This window comes from Belonocnema kinseyi, chromosome 7, assembly GCF_010883055.1.
Source record: "Belonocnema kinseyi isolate 2016_QV_RU_SX_M_011 chromosome 7, B_treatae_v1, whole genome shotgun sequence".
Classification (NCBI taxonomy): domain Eukaryota; kingdom Metazoa; phylum Arthropoda; class Insecta; order Hymenoptera; family Cynipidae; genus Belonocnema; species Belonocnema kinseyi.
In genome coordinates this window covers 95,115,811-95,134,258 of record NC_046663.1, presented here as the reverse complement: position 1 = coordinate 95,134,258, position 18,448 = coordinate 95,115,811, and the positions used below count along the sequence as shown (strand labels likewise).

Sequence of the window (18,448 nt, the reverse complement as noted above, 5' to 3'; positions counted from 1 at the left end):
TATATTTCGGAGTAATTGTGTCAAATTTCGTCGATTTTATTAACCTTTTAAAAAAATGCTCTCTTCAACCAAGGTGTTCGCAAAACTTCCTTTTCCGAATCCCCTGACCTTTCCTTAATTTTGACCTCACTAATTTCTCATTTCCCCTAGCCGCTGATATTTAAAGACTAACTTATAATCTTATAACACTTTCAATATAGTTTACAAATGAAATAAAACAATTTTTAATTTATTTATTATTTTGAGGACAGCCACAGTATAGTTTACTTGAAAAAATGAAAAAGTATACTATTTAAACGAAAAAATTGACCAAAACTGATTGATTTCTATACCAATTATAAGGACTGCAGGTGAATTTTAACAAGTTCATGATAAATGCATAAGACTTACAAAAACTAAAGTTAAATCTAAAACAATTTTAATTGATCAAAAAAATTCTATTTATTACAGTGAAATTTGAGTGAATTCAAAAGCATTTAAGGCATATGTGAAAAATTTTACAAAACTCATAAAAATTCAAGGTAATGTAAAAAAACTTCAAGAACATTAAAAACAATTAAAAATACGAAGAAATTAATTAAATTTAGTAAATTTAAAATAAGCTTAGAAAAATTCAAGGGGACATAAAAGAATTCAGGGTGAATTACCCAGGCGGAAAGATTATATATAATTTATCTATAGTGTGAAGTTTTATATATAATAATCATTTGTTTTAGACAAAAATGGTATAAAACTAATTATTATTATATATAATACTCCACACTATGTATAAACTATATACTATATTTCCGCCTGGGTAATAAGAATTCAAGGTAAATTAATAAGAATTTAAAGCAAATTCCAAATAAATTTCAAAAAACATTCGAAAATTTCTACAAATCTCTGAAACCCTACGATATCCCTTCATTCTCGTGAATGAATTCTTTACGATCAGTTCAAATATTATAATATTCCTCTAAATTTTTTTAAATACCCTTTATTATTTTTAACCTTTAGAATCCTTTCAAATTAATGATATTGTTAGAGTTCAAACTAGTTTACCCGTACGATCTCGAGTTAATGCGTAAATTGACTTAATGAAAATCCACACGTTAGATTGTTTATGTACATTTTTACATAAATATGACGAGTATAATTAATATAATGAAACGTTAGACCACTTGGCCTAAACTTTCAACACTTTAGCCCACAATCTCCGTCCGCAATCCGACTCCACAGCCTTGCAATTCTACTTTTACCCTTCAACTGAAGGGTCCGCGGTCTAAACCTGTTGAATGAACTTTCAAAAATTTTTAGAATATTTTTAAATTCCCTACAATATTTCAAATCTTTCAAAATCTTTTTGAATCACCTACTTAAAATTGTATAAAGCTATTTAAAATGATATCGAAACTTTTAAAATATTCTCAAATATTTCCAATTCTTCTAAACCTCATGAAATTATCAAAATCAGTTGAAAAATCCATTGACTATTTTAAAATACCTTAAAATATTTGAAACCCTTTAAAATCTTTTAAAATCTTTTAAAAATGCCCTAAGTTATTTCCAATCTATTAAAATCTTATAACATCCTTGGAAATTTTTTAGAACTCCAGAAAATTCTTTCGACTTTTCAAAAATACGCTAAGAATCTTGAAAGTTCTTTGAAATGCCTTCAAACTATTGAAATCAATTACAATCTTTCACAATTTCCTACAATATTTCGTATCTTACGAAATATTTTTAAATTACTTGAAACCTTTTAAAGCTCCTTAAAAATGCCTTGGAATCCTTAAAAATACCCTAAAATATTTCAAATTCTTTGCAATCCCATTAAAATTACTGAAATCTGTTGAAAATTCCTTAGAATGTTTAAAAATACCCTACAATATCTAAAATCCTTTTAAATATTTTGAAACTCCTTGTTTTTGAAGTTCTGGAAAGTTTCTTGGAATGTTTTAAAATATCCTAAAATTTAAAATTCGTTGGCATCCCTTGAAATGATTGAAATGTATTGGAAATTTCTTGGAATCTTTTAAATGAACATACAAGATTTAAAGTTCTTTCGAATCTTTTGAAATCCCTTGAAGCTTTTTACAACCCTTCAATATTGCTTAAAATTTTTAGAACATCCCTAAAATTTTAAAAATCCTTTGAAATCCTTTCTATTTATTGAAACATATTAAAAATTTTCGAGAAAATAAAAAAATAAAAAAATAGGTTTAGACCTGAATTCAATAATGGTTAAACAATAAATGAGTTTGTTCATGAATGGAAAAGTGACTCAAGAGATATTTTCATTAAAAAAAGTGGCTAAAGTGTTCTTTTCATTTAAAAAGTGAATAAAAAGTGATTCCAGAAAAAAAGCGCTGATTATTCTTGAAAGTTAAAGTGCTTCTTATAGAAATTCCCTGCCTTTCCCTGACTGACAAAACGCCATAACTTTTCCCTGATTTTCAGTTTTTCCCTGACCTGCGGTCACGCTGTTAATTTTAAGTGAGCTGTACATAGTAAATATTATTAAATGATCTAATATGCATTAATATGAATTTTTTTAATTAACTTACATTGGAGACAACAGCTGTGTAAGTGACCCCTTTAAGGATACCATACCAGGCACCAATATCTTCCACCCTCTCAGCCAAAGGCCTTCGTGCTTCTTTCACCATTTTATAAGCATCCAATCTGATTTCTCCAATATTATTTAAAAGAGCAAATAGAGGAGCTAGAGGAAAAGCAGCCACGAAGAGAGTCACAAATCCATACTGAATTACTGAAATGATGCACAATGAAATTATTAATAATAATCGGTTTGAAATCCTTTTTTAAATTAGACAGAAGACACATATTAATTATAAATATAATCTAGCAGTCATTTTTTAATTTCCTAACAGTAAAAATATGCACAATTTAAAAATCTATTATTCAAAATTTTTAAATAATAAGTCTAGAAAATGTTTGAAACAATAATTGATAATGTTGAATTTTAAAAAGGGACAATACTTCGAATTGAAAGAAAAATAATTTAACCTGTATCATTTATGAATGAAAGCATTTCAAATTGATGAATTTAAAAATTTAGGTTTTTTGAATTAAACATTTTTTATTTTAAATGAATTAATTCAAACTTCAAGCGTTACGAATTAGACATTTCCAAACACTGTTAAAAATGGAAGAGTTCTTAAATTAAGATTATGAAACTACGCCATTCAAAATTAATAATTAAACAATTGTGTATCACGCAAAAATAAAGCATATCCATGCAGAGGAAACAACTTTATGTTAAAGATAATTTTGTAAGATGTCAAATTGACGTACAGTAGGACCCGCCGGATCGGAACTCGCCGCATCAAAATCCGCGGAGGGAAGTGGTCACCACACGAAAACTTCTCTGTTGGCCTTGATAGGTTGGCGCACGTGCACAGGGTCGCAGCAGGCGTCACGCGATGGAAGTACTATAAGGCTGGTTGCGGCGAGTACTACTGCATGCCAATAAACTATCACATTGATATGACCAAAAACGTTGTGAGACAAAAAACAAGCGGAAACATAGGAGCTCCAATGTGCACGAAATTAATTTATTATTATTAATTAATACTAACTCATTTCTAGATATTCATCGAAAAGGCCCATTCTTCCTGGATCCTGAAGTTGATAATCTTGTTCCCAACTGGTGTCAAGTCTGTCGTGATCTTTAGTGGCCGCCTTATGGTTCCTTTTCCGCCACCAATTCCACATTTTTGGCGAGAGTATCTCCAGAAAATTGTTGAAAAGCTGTTTACCAATCATGATAATTGCGAGTTGAATGCAAAGTTCCGATAGACAACCAGCTGGATCACAGACGTCGTTTTTAATTCTAGAAAAATCAGAGGCTCTGGCATCCGTGTCTCCAGGGTGGACATAAAATCTTCCCTGTCGGTCAATTCTTTTTTTATTATTTACAAATATCAATGCAGCGGGTCATTACAGTATAGATTGTCTGGACGTCGTTTTAACCGATTTAAAAAAATTGATATGTTCAGATATTATGTTTCTGGGTGTTCCTAGAGTCGAATTTCAATATGTATAAGCGCTAATATTTGATTTCGTTTGTAAAAATTATTTTTTAAGAGTGGTATGCACTGAAAAAGTGGTGAGTGCGCTGTAACAAAAAAATCTATAGTTTTAGATGAAAGCATACAATAATTAGAATCAGAATAAAATTATATCATCATTTATGAAATTAAGTTTCATATGGGTACAATACAATTTCATGTAAATGCTAATTTTGCTACTAAAGGTAATTACAAACTGCTTTTAGAAATCTCAAATTTTGAGGTTCCCATAGTTTAATATTTCACTGTCATTATTATGCTAAAGTCATGAAATTCAAATTTTTATTTTATCAAATAACTTTATTCATATTATTATTCCATTTCGAATCGGCATAGAGAAGGGCTGTCCTTGCGTGATATTCAAAATTGTTTAAAATGGAAACCGGAAAATGTTTCATCAAAGAAATTGATCGTGTGTGTAAAGTTTCCTTTAAATTTATTCTGAAAGTTTTGTATTTTTTCCTACTATATCTTAAAATATATTCAAAAAAGAAAAAGGAGGATTTAACCACAGCTACAACTTTTAATAACCAATTTTAAAATATAAAAGTACACTGCAGCCCCGCTATAGAAGCCGTTTCGGCGGGGTACCCTTTATCTCCTTGGTATCTCGGGACGTTCGAAGATTCAGATTCAATTGTAAGAAGTCTAAATCCACGTTATTATTTTCAAAGCTCTAAAGTAAAGAATCAATCAATTAAATTAAAATTTTTTGAAATTTTATTATCTTCAGCAATTTTAAGAAGGAAACATGGAAAATTGAAAGATTAAATTTTGTAAACTGAAAATTTCGTACATTAGAAGTAATATTATTTTTATTTCAAATAGTTAAAACATCAATGAAAAGCTTTTTAGAAAGATCAGAGTACGAATTGATAAATTAAGTACACGATCATTAAGTAAGAACAGTTTTTATTTAGAAAAGTCAAGAAGACACAAGAGAGGGTACCAAGGTAACACAAAACAACGAACAATCGTAGCATAGAGATTTTATCGTATTTAAATTCTAATTTTAACACTTTCCCTCGAGACAAACTCTGCCAAATAAAAAAAACTTAAATTTTTGCTAATCCTAGGAGACGAATATATCTATCATGCTTTGGTTTTGTTAACGCCTTAGTCAAAGCTTTAGCAGCCATATGCTCAGATGCTACGTGCTTTAAATGCACTTGATTTGATTCCACAACTTCACGAACAAAATGATGTCTAATGTTGATCTGTTTAGACGAAGCATGATAGACAGGATTAGTTGCTAGTTTCTGAGTACTGTAATTATCAATTTTTAACCCGATTGATTTAACATTTGATGCTCGAAGTTCTAGTGGAAATCTTCTAAGATGTACTGCTTGCTTGGCTGCTTCACTCAAAGCTATATACTCGGCCTCGGTCGATGATAGAGCAACGGTACGTTGCTTTCTGGAGCCCCATGGAACTATCTCATTGTTGATCATGTAAGCATAGCCTGTGAAGGATTGCCTGTCGTCAATTGAACCTCCCCAGTCTGCATCAACATTTGCCTCCAGAGGACTATCACCACTTCTATAGAAAATCCAAGGATCACTTGTCCCTTTTAGGTAGCGAAGCACTCTCTCCGCTGCATTCAAGTGAGTCTTGTCGAAGCAGTCATTAAATTGACTCAGTAGACTTGTCGTGTGAGCAAGGTCTAGTCGTGTTGCCACAGATAAATACAACAAACACCCAATCAGTTGTCGATAAGGTGGTTTCTCGCCATCTGCATAAAACCACGGCTTGTTTCTAACTAACTTTGCTCCAAATTCTAGAGGAGTTAATACAGGGTTGCAGTCCTGCATTGCAAATCAATGAAACACACCTTTAATAGATGTCCTTTGGTTTATCATAATTCCTTTGTTTCTATAGGTGAAGTCCATTCCCAAACAGCGTTTGAGATTCCCGATGCCCTTATCCCCGAAAAATATTGTTAGATTGCAAACGAATTTTGAAATCTCTTCACTGTCTTCGCACATCAGAATGATACCGTTTACGTAAATAACAATAATCATTAACTTCTCCTTTTTGTTATTTAGATAGACACAGGGATCTAATTTCATCGGTTCCACTCCAATGGATCGTAAATCCCTATTCAAGCGTTTTTACGAAACGCGTCTATCCTATTTTAGCCCATACAGGGCTTTCCTCATCAGGCATACCTTGTTACCACGTTCCAGTTCGTTCGACATGATTTTAGCCTTGTTACTCAACCCATCCTGGCTTTCTCCCTTGCTGATGATGTACTTAAGAACTTTTTTCAATCCACTTGGAACTTTCATGAATACTGTTTCTACTAGGTTCCCGTTGAGATACCCCCTTTCTACATCAAATCGTTGCATCTTTCTTGAGTAGCATAAGCTATTGTTGTTTGTATGAAACTCAAACGTGCTACTGGTGTATATGTCTCATGAAAATCTATCCCATATTCCTGGAAGTATCCTTTGGCTATGATTCTAGCTTTTCTTCTCACTAGAATACCGTCCAAGCCACATTTATTTGTTAGAACAAAATGACTACCAATTAATTTGGATGATTCTGATCTGTCAATAATATTCCATGCATCCTTCATTAAAATCGATTTTACCTCGTCAGCCATGGCCACCATCCATTCGTCAAAATCTTGTCTGGTCAATACTTGATTGAGAGGAATGTCAGTTGCGTTGAAAGATATTTCGAATAGATCATGTAGTCTTGCTGCATCCAGTTGTTCATTTTGTGTAAAACCATGCAAATCCTTATTTTCAGAATCTAGTTGATCATCTCGAGCAAAACCACGAAAATCCACGCTGTCCAATTCTTAATCACGATTAGTAGGCATCCCCTGCACGATCTCATTAAAATGATGATCCAAGTTTCGATCACTACAGAAATCGATTTCAAAAAATTTATCGTCGTTTTAGACTTCGGTCACATTGTCCAGTGAACTAATCATTCCCCTAACAAGGTCTTCATTAGGATCAAAAATCTCGCAGTTCTTGCTCTATCGAATCTGAGATTCCTCTAAAAATTTTACGTCCCTGGATATTACGACTTTCCTTTCGTTTGGTAACCAACCTCTATAAGCCTTCGATTCTGAGCTATATCCAACAAAGATACCTCTTCTTGATCTCGGATCTAGGTCACCCTTGCTTGGTGCTCTATTCATGACGAAAACTTTATATCCGAAACGTCTGAAATCAGCTACATCCGGTGGTTCTCCAAACCCAGACCGCTCAAAAACCCCATTTTGTTCTGGATTATAAGGAGCTGTTAGTCTTCGTAGTATTCCGTGTTTCTGGAGCAAATCGTCAAAATCCTTATTGACATATTCTTTTCCGTTGTCAGACTGTAAGTAATTAATATTCTTACCTCGATGCGTGCTTATGAAAACTCTAAATTTTTCAAATTCATTCATTACTTGATTCTTTTGGCTTATGAACTTAACCTCACACCACCTGGAAGAATCATCGATGAAAGTGATGAAATAGACTTTCTATCCAAAAGAAGCGGCGCTTGGGAGGTCGACACATATTTCCCTGTAGGCAAAAAGCACATTCAATATCTTCATTTAATCTATTTGTATTGACATCCTTAGTGCGTTCAGTATCGATGGCTTCACGAAAAGATTCAATATTGAAAATACTGAAAATAGCATCATTTCCCTTATCAGTAATCTTTGCGAACGAGGCGAGATTCGTTCATAAGTCCGGAACGTATAAAGTGTCACTAAACTGTATAACTTTCTGATTACCATCTATTTTCGTTAATGCCATCGCGGTTCCCTTCCTGAATATATCCGTGCTTGAATTGCTAGCCAGATTTAATTTTCCATATGCACTATCTTGACAAATTTTCGTGAAGGATTTGATATCGTTACACATGTGAGATGTGCATCCACTTTCAATACATCAGATATCACACTCCCCAATATGTCCAATTTTAAACAATTCCTCTTCCAATAAAGCTTAAGACGTTCCTACCAAACATACATCTTCGGCACTGTTTCCAGCCTGTTTTTTGAGCTTATTTTTTTTACAGTTTTTACCCCATATCCGATCGTACCACACTTAAAACACTTCATGTTAGAATCATCCTTTTCCGTATTCTCGTGCCGATCTTGCCTATAATTAATATTTTTATGCCCCGATCTTTTCGCGACCATCGTGTTTTGTACCATCTTAGTACTCGTATCTTCACGCGCATCAAATTTTTCTCCGATTTTTATTCGAAGTGTTTCTAAAGTCGGTAACTCATCGCGAGATGACATTGCACATAGAAAGTTAGCAAAACTTTCTGATAAACTTCGCAAAAGCATGACCGTCAATAAATCGTTATTAATTTCGACTTCCAGCTCTGCCAAATTGTCCACCGTATCAAAGAAACTTCAAGAATGTTCTCGTGCATCATGTCCTTTAAACATGTTCAAGGACATTAACTGATTTAACAGAGCGCCCTTACGCGCTGGGTCCTTGGACTGGTATATAGCCTCCGACCTAGAGCAAATTTCACGATTCCGGTTGTGATTTCAAGTCGGCGTGTACCTATCTATCAACAGCTTCTTGTGATTGCATATTTCCTTCTATCACCTCAGGCTTTACGACACTTCCTGAAACGTAACCCCATGAAAATTTTTTATTAAAACTGCACGCATTTCGAGTTTGCAGGTATCATAATTGTCTTTGCTGAATACTTCGAATTTTACCCCGGTTGCGTTCACCGTTGCGATACACTACAGCTTACGGTCTCGAAACGACACAAACCTCAAAATTCATGATAGCCACCTGAGTTCGTGATACTAAAGTTAAATTTCGTTCTTTCAACATATAATTTCGCGACGTTCTGGGCCCATAACCTTTTAGAAAGATCAGAGTACGAATTGATAAATTAAGTACACGATAATTATAAAGTAAGAAAAGTTTGTATTCAGAAAAATCAAGAAGACACAAGAGAGGGTACCAAGGTAACACAAAACAACAAACAATCAGCACAGAGATTGTATCGTATTTAAATTCTAATTTTAACAAAGCTTAACAATTTTATTTCAAAATCTTGATAAATCTAGAAGTTGTTTTAAATTCGGTACTTTATTTTCAAGGTCATTTGAAGGTCAAAACCGGATTCGAAAAGAGCGGGTAATTTTACGTCTGAAATGGTACTAAAATTTTTGATTCATGAACTTCAAAAGGTCATTTTAAGGTTAAATGCTCTAAAACTGTGGTTACGATATTTGCTTACGTTTTCTTGTAGAATAATCGTAGTTAATGTACCTTTATGAGGAATATTCAACTCCAATGTGATAAGGATCTTGAAAATGTTGACCTAAATCTCATTTTTTAAGTTCATTTTAAGGCCACAGAGAGTTTTTTTGTGGAGAACTTTGTTTTTGACAACACAATGTTATTATAATAACATTGTTAGTTTTTTTGTGTTTTTGACAACACAATGTTATTATAATAATTAGACATAATTCAAGTCAAAAATACATAAAATCTTGTCAATAATTGAGCCTGATCAGGGGGGCAGTCCCGAGGAAAATTTTATAATAGTTTACAAGAGCTTAGATGATACACGTGTCACAAGTTTTGTCGATAAATGATCGACAATTCAGAACAGGCACTTATCTTGTGGACAACATAGAAGAAACTATTGAATATCATTATTCTTAATCCGGTCGGTATGCAAGTTTCTTGTTTTGGTACGGTAGAAACATTGCGTGAAGTTCGTTTCTAGTAAAATGTCAACGAATAAGAGGTTATATTACAGGTATCTCTATTTCTATTCCAAATAACTTATTCTACTTGCTGCATACGTTTAAAGGTAATATTATCAGTACATAAAATACCACAGAAGCAAACCATCATATTTTCCTATCTTTAGATGTTTCAATTTTCATAAAAAAACTGCGATCGGCTTTGCCCTCCGGTAAGGGGCAAAGCCGACCAAATACAGCTTGTTAGAAATAATTAAATTACTAAATAATGGTTTATTCAGATGATTAATACTCATAGAAATATAATATACAATAATGCAGAACTCGAAATGAGAAAAAAAATGGATCAATTCCACATCTTATTATCCTCATAAAAATCACTGAATGTTAACTTGTCGGCGCTCCCCCCCCCCCACCCTTACCCTACTCAAATAAAAATAAACCGTTACCACATGAAACTCGAATTCGGAAAAAAATACAATTTTAGTCTGATTTAAATTATTTGATGTTTTTATCTAAAATAACAGATTTTTATGATGCAGCGCACCCGCCATTTTTTTAAAGCATAACATTCTTTTTAAATCATGTCTTCAATCGAAATCAAATATAAGCGATTATAAGAAGTAGAATGACACTCAACGAATATCCAAAAACATACTATATTTAAATATCAAGTCTTGCTAAAATCGCGTCGCAACTACGTATGGACGTCCTATTCTGGAATAACACAACTACATTACAATAATTAAATAGCTGTTGTCTATTATTTTTTTAATACTATCCTGATAGAGAAAAGGCACAAAAAGGACGTAAGACTTTTGAATATCGAAAACTAGCATTGAAATAATAATTTTTTACAGTGTTTTATTAAAATTAACATGTAACAATCTTTTTAGTGCAAAATAAAAATAAGTAGGAAATAATTTTTTTCACCAAAGAAAGAAAATTGAGGGCTTTGAAATAAATTAATAATTGTATTGACAAATATTCTAAGACATAATTACCCCTAGCTAGAATTGTTATTATATAACCTCTAATAACTAACTTACCTCTAAAATAATGAATGACTTTGTTTGTTGCTAAAAAATTATTTTAGTAATTTTAAGAAATTTATTTAAATGCACATTTATAAAAGTTGCGAACTCCAATTACATTTCCTTTTGTTCGCACAATGCATTTTTCACACTTTGCGATTTTTGAACCACCCTCATGTGTAGTATGACTGGTTAACTTTCGGCTGGCCAGTTATTCAGTAGTACATTCCAATGAATATTTAGGCAATTGAGATCAGGGTGAAGAAAGTGGTAAAAGATGCGCACAGGAGTACATGTCGACGTATAGTTAATCATTTAATGGTTGGATTAGCAAGGGTCGCGGAACGGCTATTCACTGAGAATTCATGTTAGGCTCTGTTAGACTACTATAAGTGCTGCCTGACTTCTAGAAAGACTACTAAGCCTACTCTAGCGAATACCGCAGTGACGGCCAGAGACGACTAAAGACGACTAAAGACAGCCAGTGACTTCGTGAAAGACACGAATGGTCGCGAGTCAGAGACTGTTTTAATTTATTCTTTTAATTATTTATTACCTAGAATTACCACAAAAGATAATAATAATATGAAATTTTTTTACCTAATCGTATTAACCATACATGAGTATAAATTTTAACCAACTATTTATAATGAAATAGCTCAATTTTCAACAAAAGAGATGAATCCTAAACAATATAATAGAATGATTCACAAAAACAATTTGATTTTTCACTTTTAAACAGATGCATTTTCAAACACAAAAGAGATTAAATTTCGATCAGAAGATCAATTTCTAGAAAAATAGTTGAATTTTCATCCAAAAAAAGATTTGAGTTAAATTCTCATCACTAAAATATGATATTTCAACAGAAATGTTGATTTTAAACCAGAAAGTTGAATTTTATACAAAAGTAAATAAATTATCAATCTGAAAAGACGAAATTTTAATAAAACACGTTGAATTTTAAATAAAAAAGGACAACTTTCTCAAAAAAGAGTTAATCTTAAATCAAGTAGCATTTTACAAAATAATAGTTGAATTTTCAACCAAATAGTACACTTTGCAACCCAAAAAGAATACGAAGAGTACAATATTACTATTTGGAGAATTTTGAAGTCAGGAAGACGGTTTTCTAGAAGTTTGTTGAATTTCCATAAAAAAGTTCATTTTTGAATAAGAAAAATGACTTTGACAAAAAAATGAATACACAGTCCAAAAGGACGAATGTTCTATTCATAACAGTTAGATTTAGCAAAAGAACGAATTTTTGACAAAAAAAAAATAAACTTCAAATAAAAACCAAACAGTTGAATTTTTAATTGAAAAAAGACGAATCTTTTTCGCAGATAGTTTAAATTTCAAACAAAAAGTTTATTTTTAAACAAGAAAGATGACTCTTTAAATAAAAAAGATGAATTTTCAATCCAAAAGGACTAATCTTTTAATCAAAACAGTTTAATTTTCGACGAAAAAGATTAATTTTAACCAAATAAATAAATTTTTAACTTGCAAACAAAAGTTTTCCTCAAAATGTTCGAATTTTCGAACAAAAAGATGTGAGATTTTAACTAAAATTAAAATAGTTGAACTTGGAAGCTAAACAGACTTTGGAATGTGGAAGTGTGTAGATGTGAGAGATTAATTGAGGGATAGTGAATTGAGACAGATTTACGTGGAAGTTGAGGTTAGGTTGGTTGGAGATTTGTGACAGGTTGAGAGGCACAAAGGAATAATAAGGAGACACTATTGCCATTGGGAAGCCTTTCGAAACTAGCAATAGAAACATGAGCGTAAGTGGTAGGCACATTACAGGAAGATCTTAAGTTTTCGTGCGCAGGTGCGCAGTTGTCCTCTTCCTATACATGGAAAAGTATGCAAGCGAGAAAGTTGATCAAAATGACGCGATCTTAGGCAACTACCCAGTGGGCACAAGACTGAAAATCTCAAGAACGTCCTTGGGACGGTCTTAGGACGTCCTATGTCAGGCCAATCAACGTCTCTAGGACATCCTTAATTTTGTTGTTTACTGGGTAGATCGATTATATTTTTAAATATACAGGTTTTTTTACGACAATAAAATGTTTGAAAGTGTTAGAAAAAAAACAATATTCTTTATTCGAACGTACGATTTCAAAAATAATAATGTACTACAATTTCAAGATTTCATGATGAAAGATTTCATTATTGTCCACATACTTACCACTTTTATAATGCATTCTTTTAACTTTACAAGTCCTAACGCTGATGTCCTTCACTTAACCATATCAATAGACACTTCAATAATTTAAATAATTATAACTTGCGATTGAAAAAATTTTGCCACCTGCACCAAAACAAACGAACATAACCTCTCTAACTTACGTCAATTTGACCAAATTTCTCACTCGCACACTTTTCCATGTATAGGAAGAGCACAACTGCGCACCTGTGTACGAAAATTTAAGATCTTTATGTAATTTGCCTATCACTTACGGTAATGTTTCTATGGCCAAGTGGCGAAACAGAGTTAGATCTCCTTATTATTCCTTTGTGGTGGGAGGACTGGGTTGATCGGGTTGGTTGTAACAGGGTTAGGTAGCGACGGAGAAAGGCGAGTATCGAGTATCGTTCTACTATTTTAGAATGCTAAAATTTTAGAGCAGTCTTTTATATAATGGAAAATAGTGCATCGTTTGTAGTGCGACGTTGCCGAAGTGTATATTGAAGTGGGAGCAGTAAATAAACGAATGCCTTTAAACGTTATAAAATTTAAAAAATAAAGCAAAAACCTTAAATTCGTTGACTCAATTTTTCCCTATAATTCAAGTGCAACGTTCATCTATACCCGGTAATAAGCGCAGAATAGAGAAAAACTAATATTTACAGAATTCAGCGCAAAAGTGAAAATTATTCTATTATTTTGAATGCGCGATTTTTCCATCTGTCCAAAATGCGAACATAAGAATAAGATACCTCCGAAATTTATTCACTTCTATTTCCATAGCGAACGCCACATGGTTTTCTATTCTCCCAAAGAGAACGTGTTTTCTATATATTTAATTCCTTCTTATTGTACCGGTAACGCACCTCACAGAGATATTTTTTATTCCTCAGAAGTAGTCATATTTTGATTTTATTTAATTCCTTCTAATAAGTTCACAAAATATGTGTAATAAGTTGTTTTAATTCCTTCATGCGGAATGTAAATTCTGAAATTTTAATTCTCACCAATTCAACTCTGCCTCTCTAGAGTTAAAATTATGTAAATTCACACATTTTCATAGATTTCTTTTTTGAATTTTTTAAGACGTTTAAATAAATTATCAAAATATAAATAAATATAAATTTGAATATTTTTCGAATTCATAAGTTATAAAAAGATTTAATAATGAAAAATAGGTTAACTAAATGATAAAAAGAGATATTTCGGGTTTCACTCGTGTAAAAAACTACGAATTGTTTGACGACATTTCGTGAACATTACAGTTCACATCTTCAGGGCTGACCTGAAACTGAGGTATTAGGTCATGTTATTCTTAGGTATACTCTCTATGATGCCTGTGATTGGCCAGAGCGTCCCACTGTTGGGAACTGGTTGAATTTGATTGGCCAATCATCACTAGCTGAACATCATATCGAAACAGAACGTAACATTTTGTTTGATGAAACAACAGTTATTGCAAAAACGCACAACAAATTTCCAAGAAAACATAGAGAACCAATCGAAATCTTAAAACACCCTAATAACATCAATAGAGACAATGGATATAATACCAATCCGATTTGGCTTTCCGTTCTCCCGGAGTTTTAAAAAAAGACTTGATTGGCCAATCAAGCTCAACCAGTTCCCCACGGTGGGGCGCTCTAGCCAATCACAGGCATCGAAGAGAGTATACCTAAGAACAACATGACCTGATACCTCAGTTTCAGGTCAGCCCTGAAGATGTGATCTGCAATGTTCACGAAACTTCGGCAAACAATTCGTAGTTTTTTACATGAGTGAAACCCGAAATATCTCTTTTTATCAAAATGAATCATCGTGAAAGCAGAAAATCTGTTATTAAGGTTAAATAAATGCTTTCGTTAAATTTTATTAAGTCGATTAAGAGGAATAGGATTTGCACTTTTTCTATTCCCGTTGGGGGATTTCTAGATGGAGGAAAAAACGCGTATTCATAGGAATACACGTTCTTAATTTTTCTGAATTTAAAGCTTGTGACCGGGTAAGAGAAAATTTTACGTTTTATTATTAATAATTGAAAATTACTGCCAAAATTCTTTTAAGTTTGTATAAAAGTGGAAATATCTTACTTTTCTTATAAATAATCGATACAGGGTGTATGAAATTGAATACACGTTGTCTCCTAATGGCGATTTCGTATACCGTTGTTTTAAATTTAATATACCAATGTTTATTGGGGCTTATAAAAAAAAAGTTGTTTGCTCGAAGTTCTAATAAAAATGAAAATTTTCTTTCGGGAGTCAAAGTCAAAATGGCAAAAAAGTCCATTTTTAATATTTCTATAAACCTAGCATTTATCGCGTCATGAACTACCATATTGACATCCCGGATTCTTTTTTTGCTTATATTAATTTATTTATATTTTTGTTTGTTCACCTTTCACAGTAATACGTGTTGTGATACAATTGTTTTTAAGGTTAATATAAGGCTATGTTTCTCTCTTTTACGTGGGATGTATTTCTTTTCGAGGTTATTTATCACAAAAATCTTTCTTTTTCTTGCCCTTTAGGGTTCAATTTCTTGTCTTGCGCTTATTATAATTTACTTATATTTGCGTTTTTTCCTTTCCCGGAGTCATACGTGTTGTCGTGTATTGCCTTTTGAGGTTAGTTTTAGGCTATGTTTCTCCTTTCTACGTGTAATGTATTTCGTTTCGCGGTTATTTTTAGAAAAATCTATCACTCTCGCATCGTTAGCGTTCTATTTCTCATTTAGAGTAGTATAGACCCACTCTTTGTAAAGTATTCTAAAATTTAAGCATGCTATCCATCAATTATAGCTCGAGAATATCGATTTACGCTAAACATTCTAAAATCAGCCATTTTAGCATTCAAAATTATTCGAACGATACTCGAGAATAGCACCCCAGATTGCAGGAAGTGTTTAGTACGCCAAAAGAGGAGATCAAAGAAAGGAAGGCATGGGGGAAATACAAGAAAACTGTAGAAAAGGAGAGATTGAGAACAAAAAGCATGGGATCGATTGAGGCTTTTATCAACAGGAAGAGAGGGGAGATAAGGATGATAATAGTAAGGGGGCTAAAGGAAGCGAAGATGAAATTGAAGTTTGGTTGAAAGAGGAAAGACTGCAAGGAATTCGCGAAGTAATGATAAAAGTAGTGGGGATTTATGAAGAAAAACAGGAGAAAAGGGGTGAGAAATTAAAGAAGAAAATTAGGCGGGAAATGGCTGAACTTAGGAAAGAAAGAAATAAATGGGAAGAAGTCAGGGAACAGTTAGAAAAGAGGATGCAGTCATTGGAACAAACACTAGAGAAGCAGGAAGATTATAATAATAAGGTAGAGGAGATGCAAGGTAAGAAAAAGAAACAAGAAAGCTCGAACTGGGATTTTGATGGGGGCAAAAGTGGGAATACGGAGAAGGAAAGACTGAGAATAATAGAACAAAAAATAGAACGGAAAGAGTGGGAAGAAAGAAATCGAAACATAGTGATGAAGACTATAAGATTAGTGGGGAAGTAGCTTAAGGAAGGAGTGGAAAAAGTATTAAAATGGATTGATGCGAAAGTATAGATAGAAGAAGTGAGAAGTGTAGGAAGCAAAGAGCTAATAGGGGAGAGAATGATACTGGTGTGACTAAAGAAATGGAAACATAAAAGAAAAGTAATGACAAAGAAGAGGATGTTATATGAAAGCTCGGAGAGAATATAGGATGATTTTACACGGGTAGAAGGGAAGATGCAGTATAAGTTAAGGAAAATAGCGGAAGGGAAAAGAAAAAAGGGAAGAAGAACATGGGTTAAGCATGGGAGAATACAGATAGACAGAGTCTGGTGGGATTGAAATGAAGAAAGGGAAGAGATAATAAGAAATGAGATGCAGAGAAACTAGGAGAGGGAGGAATGGGAGATAGGAAAATAAGAAAAAGTAAGAAGGAAAAAGAAACGATAAACGAAAGTAGGGAAGAATGGAAGATATGTTACTGGAATATAGCAGGATTGGAGAGAAAGGATTGGGAGCTTATGTGAAATTTTATACAATGGGCTGTAGTCATAATGATGGAGACATGGCTAGATAAAAAGGGATGGGAAATAGTAAGGAATAGTAAGGAAGTAGTAAGTCACACCGTGATGTGCAGATAAAATCAGAGGGGAGATGAAAGAAATAATTGAAGAAAATAAAGTAGAGATTAGGTTTGTAATAGGTGGAGATTTCAATGCGAGAACAGAAGGCAGAGGAGGAAGGAAATGCGGAGAAGAGAGAGGAAGAAAATCTAAAGATAAGGTACTCAATGGGGAGGGAAAAAAGTTGTTCAAAAGCTTGGAGGATTTAAGATGGTTTATTATGAGTGGAAATATAAAGGGAGATGAGAAAGGAAAATATACACACTCAGGACGTTAAAGGGGAACAGTAATTGATTATGTGATAGAGGATGATTAGGTAAGAGAGAAGGTCAAGAAACTAGAGGTAGGTGATTATATTGATTCGGATCACTTACCGTTAATAGTGACATTAGAGGGGAAAAAAAGAAATAACACTATGAATAAAAGGGGGGCAAAGGTAAAAAGTGTAGGAAAAGGGAATTGGTTAACGGAAGGAAAAGAACAGTTTAGTTTATATAGGAAAAAAAGAAAGAGTGTACTGAGTCGTGTGATCCAAAGAAAAAGGAAGGGAATAAAAGATTTGAGGAAGAGGTGGAGAAGGCTAGGACGGAAGAAGAGGTATTGGCGGTAGTAATTGAAGAAAGTAAATTAAGAAAAAGAGTAAACCAAGATATTGAAATGGTAGAATGGAAAACATATTTTTTGGTTTTGCTAGGAGAAGAAGAGAGAAAAGGTAGAAAACGAGAAAAATATGGTAGAGAAAGAGATGAGGAAGAGGACATAGCAAGAAATGAAATAGTCGAGATTTTAGGAATAATGAAGGATGGAAAGGCACCCGGTATAGATGAGATTTCAAATGAAGTATGGAAATATGGAGGGAGGGAACTAGAGGAATGGGCATGGATAATGTGTAATCGAGTATAGAGAGGAGTGGGGTAGCCAGGGGTATGGAAAGAAGGAGTAGTTATACCAATAGTGAAGAGAAGTAAAGGACAGGATGGATAAGAAAAGAATGGATGAAGGAGTTCAAGGGTGCTAGATGAGTAAGTGCGAAGGAATGAAAGAATGCATGTGAAAAAAAGGCAAATGGAGGTATAAAAACGTGAAAGTAAAAGGAAACGGAAGTCGCTTAGATTAGAAGCGTATACATTGTAAGTAATGGTAATGTAACAGTTAAGTAGACTAAGATGCGTTTGCGTTCTCATGCTCTCTCTCTCGCTAGCACTATCGCTTTCGTTCGCTCACTCACTCGTTTGCTGATAAGTCCTTAATTGCGCTATCACAGGAAATAGATATAAGGAAATAGATATAAGGAAACAGATATAAGGAAATAGATATAAGGAAATAGATATAAGGAAAT

General features: G+C 33.2%; 1 protein-coding gene across 2 annotated transcripts in view; it reads right to left on the bottom strand.

Annotated features, from left to right (window-relative positions):
* Positions 1 to 18,448, bottom strand: part of LOC117177203 (anoctamin-4) — a 66,613-nt gene that overhangs the window by 17,007 nt on the left and 31,158 nt on the right. For both annotated transcript variants that reach the window (XM_033367746.1, XM_033367747.1), the window contains exons 10-11: positions 3,582 to 3,891; positions 2,547 to 2,752 (exon numbers count right to left, since the gene is read on the bottom strand). In XM_033367746.1, the coding sequence (XP_033223637.1) occupies positions 2,547 to 2,752; positions 3,582 to 3,891 (516 nt within the window). The remainder of the gene's footprint in view (positions 1 to 2,546; positions 2,753 to 3,581; positions 3,892 to 18,448) is intronic.